Raw genomic sequence first — 7,916 nt, 5'->3', positions numbered from 1 at the left:
AATGATATGAGCGACTGCTTGTCAGTAGGGCTGTGCGAATATTCGGAGTTTCGAATTCGAATCGAATAATGCCTAATCAAATAATTCGATTCGACTTTCGAATACCTAGTATTCGAAGTTTCGAATAATTCGACAGGACGAATACCTAAAACGCGACAAAGTCCAATGGTGCAACATGGTTAGGGTGGTTGGTTAAAACTAACGTTAAAGTCGAGACCTTTCGTTGAACCGATGTCCTGGTTCAAAAGTGAGCGAAGGTTTACTTTAAAAGATTATGTCATTTCCGCACGCATGAGAAAATTGTCAAGCCTTTATCAACTTCGCTTCCGAAACGAAGGCATGGGTTTCTTGCATAGTTCGGTCGCGTGTGCCGTAACTGCTGCAAAACGTCCCGATTTTGGCCCACGAAACCCTCGGGGCCGACTTCAAGTGTGAAAATTGGTTCACACTGTACAGTCGCCACTGCCACGCCGCATCACTCGTTCAGAAAATTTCACCATTGCACCGGCGCGCAGTTTAAACGCTGCTGTGAACGGCCACCCGAAGATTTTTGGCCCCGGAGAACTCATGACGATGAAGCACAATACTATTACCGTTGTCAGATGAGCCGTATTGCGCTACCATATGGGAGAAAAGAATAGCTACCGTACCCTTCTCTGTTAGCCGTTAGGAGGTTATGACATTAGGAGCGAGGCTGCTGACTGGAACGGCGGCTCTCCTATCAACATGCCTGCGCGCTCATAAAAGCTGAAAAAGTAAACCCTCCCGAACAAGCGCGTAATAAAGGTGTCACCACGCCATAGCGTCCCTCATTTTTCCTTTGTATTGCCGTAATTGGTGGTACACGTTTCGTGTAAATATACACTATTCAATATTTTTGGCCACTATTCAGCACTATTCGATTCAAATTCAATTCGATATGAAATTCACTATTTGCACACCGCTACTTGTCAGTGCTCTTTGATGTTGCTACTGGTGCATTCAGTGCCAGAGCAAACTGGAACCCCATTATTTCTGCGTTATTTGCACAGCGATCACCACAGTACATCATCAGCCACAGGGTTTGCATTTATACCATGATCAGTAAAAAAAGTTCTACTCTCAAGGCTTGAACATAGAGCGGGAACACATGTACATGGTGCATGCACATTCTAGGGGCACGACGAGACAAGGACGGCTACTTCTGGGTCACTGGCCGCATGGACGACATGCTCAATGTTTCGGGCCACCTGCTGTCCACAGCCGAAGTGGAGTCGGCGCTAATCGAGCATCTAGCCGTGGCAGAATCTGCGGTGGTTGCAAATCCACACCCCGTCAAGGGCGAATGCCTCTACTGCTTTGTCGTACTTAAGGATGTGAGTTACAGGTTGAAATGTTGCATGCTCTCTTTGAAAAATATCGCCTGGAAATTGACTATGGAATTGTATGCAGTGGAAACGTGATTTCGTTTGTTTCATTGAATCTGGAAGTTTGTAAAATCGAGAAAGGAATTTCTTGGTCCTTCGAGATCTAAAATTGCAACGTTGCAACATCCAAAAGCTGCCGCAGCGTTGTATTTGCCGCTAGCCTGCACGTGTGAAAAGTCTGAGGGCGGCCTGGACATGTAGGCTCCCATGTTCGGGCCATGTAAGACTGTCCCGTGAAACTGACAGGCTGTGGTTGTGTGAGCAGGCGCAACAATGTCACAAGGAGATTTGTGGGTGTAATACTGGCTTATTAGGGCCTTATATCTCTCATGAGTAAAAAAATCTGGCTGCATCTGTTGCAGCTTAAACACGAATGGTAGCAATATTCTTGTGACCTTAGATGCTGGTGTAAAGGTGTCAAATGCATGGCAGTACAAATTAAAGTGAATCAACGGAATCAAGTCAATTGAGCGTGAATCAGGAGTGCTTTGTCCTGTGATCTCCTTAGCGTTAGCTTAAAGGACCTGGTGACATTTTTTGTTGCTTTAGAGAAAATACGTAGGAAGGGGTATATTTAATAGCGTTTGTATGCAGCAAGTCACCGGTGGCATTTAATAAGCGGTGAATGGCCTGTTTTCTTTCGTAAAGACTGCATTGACAAGCAGGCTTTTACACGAGCTACCTGCAGCCTGTTTGTGAGTGCATGGCATCATTATCTTTCAGGGCCACGAATTCAATGACCAGCTGGTGAGCGAGCTCAAGGAGAAAGGTGAGTGTCTCAGCCACAAGTGGGTTTTACCAGAAAACAGGGTGGTCCAAGTGATTGCTTCCTGCAACACTATCAAGTGATGCCCTTCTGCCGAGAAGCCATTGCACATGTTTATGTCACCACCTCTAGTGACCTTACTGCTCTTTTTGAAGTGGCCTTTCATCGTCTTCTCACCTATTGCAAACCATGCCGAAATGTGTGCTTTGTTGCTGTAACTGCTTGCACCTACAAGCTTGTCGGGCGCTATATTCGTGATCGGTCACTTTCAGAGATGGAAAACGTGTGAGCATCCACTGAAAGCCAGAATGGGAAGGATAATGCAACTCTCGGTTCCTTATGTGAAACAGAAAGTAAAATAAAATGCTTCGTAATTGGATTATCACACCTAGGTTTATCATTTGGGGGCATGCTAAAGTTGTAAAGAATTGTGTAATATTTAAAATTAACTTTCCCTTCAGTAACAGATTTAACACAGGTTTGAATGAACATACTACAATAAATCAAAAACACCTTATTCCCAGTAGAAGGAAAACGGGATGTCTAGTGCTTCAATATTCTGCACATTAGATTGTTGAATTAGTACTCTGTAGCAGGAGTAAAGCTAAGGCATCACTTACCAGGGAAAATGCAATGGAAATTGTCAAGCAATACGTAGCATTGTGTAAAACAAACCATTCTTTTACAGCAGGGCTGTTACGGTCGAGGTTTGCCGTGTGTCGTAGATGGAAAGTTATTATCATCATGACCGCCCAAGCATTCTGTACACATGGTGAACAAGAGACACTGAAACAGCCTTGCTCGGCTTAGTGCATGCTGCGCTAACTTTTTTTTATTACTTCATTAGAAGTAGCTTGTGAGGCGGACTATAATAAGATCAGATTACTGCAGTTAGATTTGCACAACGCAGTTCAACAAATGAAATGCATCAACTGTCGCAACAAGCAGCAATGGTGAGTGTGTGTGCTGCGCCTCTTTTCAGTTCGAACCAAGATTGGTCCCTTTGCCACGCCCGAGTACATCCACCACGCCCAGGCACTGCCCAAGACCCGATCGGGGAAGATAATGCGTCGCGTGCTGCGCCAAGTTGCCCGGAATAACCGCAATTTCGGAGACCTCAGCACCTTGGCAGACGAGAATGTTGTCGAGGCCCTCTTTAAGACGAGGCCACCCGTGGCCTAGACCAACTCAACCGGGCTTACACTGTAGTGATCCAGAATGCAATCTAATGGTTGGACCAGAAGCCTCTTAGTGCCATAGCTCGGCACACTCGAGCGATCCCGACCTGGAGGCGATGCCTAAAACGAATAATTTGTTGTGGAGAGCCGATGTGAATACGTACTTAACGGCAGCTGTAGTCGTGGAAAAACTACTCGTGAAAAGTCGGGTTGCTATTTATGCTAGTCCTAAGCGGCACAGTGGATAGCTGCCATCGCCTGTGGCACCTAGGCTTCACAAATGCTGCTATACTGCACGGGTACACAATGAAAACATTTGTGCGTCTTTTGATAACCTGCGGCTCAGCTTTCCCGGTGAAGGAGCGTGCCATCCAGACAGAGGAATTGGGCTGACACTGTGGCCGACCGACTAGCTTGCATTCTGGGTCTCTTCAAAGCTGGTGCAGAATTGGATGGAAGGGTTGCTCTGCCAGATATGCACACAGTGCATGCAACTAGCCGAGAATCTACTTAATCTTGCAGCTGTTGTTGTTTAGTGATACACTGTGTTACGTTGGCAGGAGGTCATGCGCCTTTATCACTGTTTTATTCTTGGGCATGTTGTTTTTTTATATATATATAAATATGTACATTCTTTGGACTGGCATGACCTCTGATCTCTTGCCCACCTCAGGGTTGTGGTTTAGTGAAAAAATTTCAAGTTTTTAAAGATGTTGTTGCTTCTTCAGAGTTTATTCTTGCCCGGTGCAATATATAGAGAAAGACCTACTCTTTCAAGTTGTATGTGATCGTACCCACTAGTCGTTGAAATTGGTGTGACGTGTAGATTCTTCGTGACCGTATTCCCAGCCACGAAAGTTGCCGTGTTCCCCAGCGTTCTTTGGCCAAGTGGCTTGCAGCACTTTTCATTTCCTCTCACTCCAAAAAACACGCGTGGCAGCCCGTTCAGCGGGCATTGGTCATTGGTGGCATTGTGGACCAGAAAAAACAATGAGCATATCTTATTTCAGCATTCACACATCCTTTCGTGAGCCATTATTTTGCTCCCATGTGTCAACCCCATGACACGCATAAAGCCAAAAAAAGTGCATTTGTGTGGGCATTTTGACGGCACAGTGTAGGTGCTCTGCAAAGACAATCAAACGCTTTCACCATCCTAGGAACAGTTGCGAAGGTGCTTGTGGACTCTCTACCTCTAGCAGCACCAAGCATAGGGGATGGTAACTTGTCGTTTCTTTCAGGTGTATTTCGGTGCATTGCTTGAAAGAGCCGTTATCGAAGGCCTGTGCAGTATCGTTGCCTCCTTTCGTTCCGTGGAGCCTTTTGCATGCCTCAGCTGCATCAGACAATCAGTCTAGGCTGTTAAACTTTTCTCATCAAGTGTTCACGCCATATCGCATAATTACGTAGCTAGTATCCAGCAACCCATCAGCATAGGTTGGTGTGCCATGTAGCTACATTTCTTTAAGGGTCATGCTGTAACCACAGAGCATGCTGCAAATGCAGGTCTCTCCGATAAAGCACCGTCAAATTAACTCTGCTCTTCTATATGTGGCATTCTTGCAAAATTTTGTTTTTAATTTCCAGTAAACATCTTGCAGCAATTCTTTTATACCGTGCCACATGGCCACAAGAGGTGACATGAAGGCCTGAAGTTCACGAATGACATTTTCTGCAGTGGAGCTGCCGCACATTTTAAACTTTATGGCATTTGACCTTGTCATGCCAGTAACAGCGACTTCCAAAGTGAGCTACTATTTAGGTTAATAGTAGACAAAATAAACGCTCATTTTAGCAAGTTTAATCTGCATTCAAAGCTGGTGAAATGTAGAAATAACCGTGCTATGATGCCATTAGCTTGAGTCTGTTATGGTCTTTTACAACTTTGCGACCGACCTTAGTGACTTGCATGTTGAATCCGAAGCCCAGAAACAATGTGGTGCCTGTCATGTCGAAACCATTACGAATGTCAGTTGAATTTGCTGTAGTGCAATTAGGGAATAACATGAGGTGTGTTAAAAGTGATGTATAAAATATTTTTCACTTGATAGAGGCTATTTCAAACGTTAGAAGTGCACTGCACTAAGCAAGCTACGATGTCTCAGTCAAATGCGCAGGTGTTATGGTGAATTCCATTTGATTTGCGCATTGTGAAGTTAATGCCATTTTGTGTGCTTCTGTGGTACAGGTGCTTTTCTTCTAATGTGGCTGATGCGTATCTGAGCCGATCTTGAAATGCACCAGCACACAATTAGAAAAGCAGCGGTTCACTTATAACCAAAGAGTCTTATTTGGGTGCTTCTCTAATCCTGTGTGCATTGCAACCTCTGTTTGCACTCATACTTGACGACTTGGCATCCATGTACGTTGCACCTTGTCACAATGATGGGTGTTGCCCTGTCAGGACTATGGCCATACCTAAGACTTGACTTTGGCTAGCAGCTGCTCTCAAATAGGCCAAAGGGTGTGTGACTAGGGTGATAGAAACGCTTCTTAGTCAGGAAACAACTCAAGTGTGTACGTGCACACTTGTATCTCAGGTTGCGTGCAAGGCTGTCAAGAAACATTTTCTTCCCCTGCAGCTGAGGCAATATTTGTCAGTGCTATGCAAAAGTACCTCATTGCACGTACGTGCAAAATTCGCTATTGTGGCCATCTGTATATTGCTTGCCATCTGCAGCACCAGACTCAAGATCTCTGGTCTTAAATGTCTTGGTGAACACATCAAAGCGCACATTGTGCATGACCTGTTGTATGTGGTGCAACGATGGTGCATTGTTTATGGCTTTTACTGCTTGTCGAGTGCCATCGATGTGCTGTGGAGTGATCAGCAGTGCAGTGGATGTTCTTACTTCGTAGCTTTTTCATTGTTACGCGTGTACAATGCATGGCCCTGTAGGCGAAAGTGCAATAAAATGTTCCAGCAAGCTATGTGCCTCATTAATTTAAACAGTTAAGCAGTCCACTATGTCACATTTTATAAAGAAATTTGCACTTATGACCATTAGGTTATTCTTTGTGACTCTTTGATAATCTTTAATGAATGTTGCTATGCATGGCAGCTTAATATTAAAAATGAAAAATAGTAGTTCTTCAACGTTTAGATATCATTAGAGGTTGCATGTGTAGGCATAGGCGTGCGCACAGGGGGTGCAGGGGGGGGGGGGGCGCCCCCCCTAATCACTTAAGAGGGGGCGGCGCAAAATCTGCCCCATACATTGACTTAGTAGGGTGGGGGCCGCTGCGATGAACCTTTGCCCCCCTGATGGGGAATCCTGCGCACGCCTATGTGTGTAGGTACCAAAAAAGATGCCAGGCCTGCGCGGAAACCGCGGCACAGTCGCAGCAAAAGCTGAAAGGGCGGCATTTCTAGAGCCCGTTATTAACTCTCTTGTGGCTACTAATACAAGTACGCTAGCAAGGTACCCACTACTCCATAAATCAGAATTTTTGTGAAGTTGGGAAGCACCCACTACGCCATTATTCATCATTCTGCAGAGAAGTGAAGTACCAGCTACACGTCTGTAAGGCATTATGTGCACTTTGTTGATGCGACGGCTGATGACGATGAAGAATTATGGCCGAGCCCTATGTAATGGGTTGGAAGCTTTAGACGACCCGCTAGTTACGTAATTCGCATTGTGTGAAGCCCAGTCGCTATTTCACTCTCCCACCACGCTATGTATAACATACGTTAACATCAGAAAGAGGGAAAGAACTTTATTGAGACCCCGAGGAAATGGATCGTTGGGCCTTATGGGCTCCTTTGACAACCAGTACAAGAGCACTTGTGAGGAACCCACTACGCTATAAATTATCATAATTTTTGTAAAGTAGGGAAGCAGTCACTATGCCATTTTTCGTCATTCTGCGGAGAACCGTGGCACCCGCTAAGCACCTCTGTGGCATTATGTGCACTTTGTTGACGCTGTGCCTGATGACGATGAAGAATTATGGTAGAGCCTTTTGTAACGGGTTGGAAGCATTCGACAACCCACTCTTTGCGCAATTTGCATTGTGTGATGCCTGGTTACAGAATTTGCGTCGTGTGACGCCTGGTTGTTATTTTAATCTTCTGCCACGCTGTATTGCATATATGTTAATGTGGTTCCTTCCCAACACGAAGCCTGTATAGGGTCCTTTTGCAAATGAGTTTCAAGCACTGGCACGGCACTGTGGTAGAATACCGAGATCCCTTGCAGAGGGCCCAGGTTTGAACCCCCTTCCATCCTGGACATTTTTTTCTTTTTTTTTTCTTATGTCGCGTGATAGCAGTTATGGAAACCCGCGGTGGCAGACAACTGCAGTGCCAAAAGCGGCCGTTGTGAACAGCTTTCGCATTAACATGCAAGATTTAGGCACCTAGCACAGGCACTTGAATCTTCAACTTGGGCATGATGATGATAGGTGCGAGCAGCCGTTTGCAAACCACTACCTGTTTTAACGGCGGAGCTGCTTAAGCCGGCTATAATCTGTCCAACGCGAACAAAAAACCTTGGGCGGGTATGCACCACAGGAATTGGGCAAGCGCCATTACAGAGTACAGCAGGTGCGAGCGTTAAACGA

The 7,916-nt window shown here is 45.4% G+C and overlaps 1 protein-coding gene across 1 annotated transcript; it reads left to right on the top strand.

The window, feature by feature from the left end:
* Positions 1-1,142: 1,142 nt before the first annotated feature.
* LOC119378790 (acetyl-coenzyme A synthetase, cytoplasmic) lies at positions 1,143-6,279 on the top strand. The gene is made up of 3 exons (XM_037647814.1): positions 1,143-1,355; positions 2,130-2,175; positions 3,155-6,279. Exons 1-3 carry the CDS (start codon positions 1,143-1,145, stop codon positions 3,352-3,354), a joined length of 459 nt encoding a protein of 152 aa, XP_037503742.1. The 3' UTR covers positions 3,355-6,279.
* The last annotated feature ends 1,637 nt before the right edge of the window (positions 6,280-7,916 follow it).

Source organism: Rhipicephalus sanguineus, unplaced genomic scaffold (genome assembly GCF_013339695.2).
Source record: "Rhipicephalus sanguineus isolate Rsan-2018 unplaced genomic scaffold, BIME_Rsan_1.4 Seq983, whole genome shotgun sequence".
Classification (NCBI taxonomy): Eukaryota; Metazoa; Arthropoda; class Arachnida; order Ixodida; family Ixodidae; genus Rhipicephalus; species Rhipicephalus sanguineus.
The sequence above is the reverse complement of the archived record's forward strand: the minus strand, read 5'-3'. Positions and strand labels throughout refer to the sequence as shown.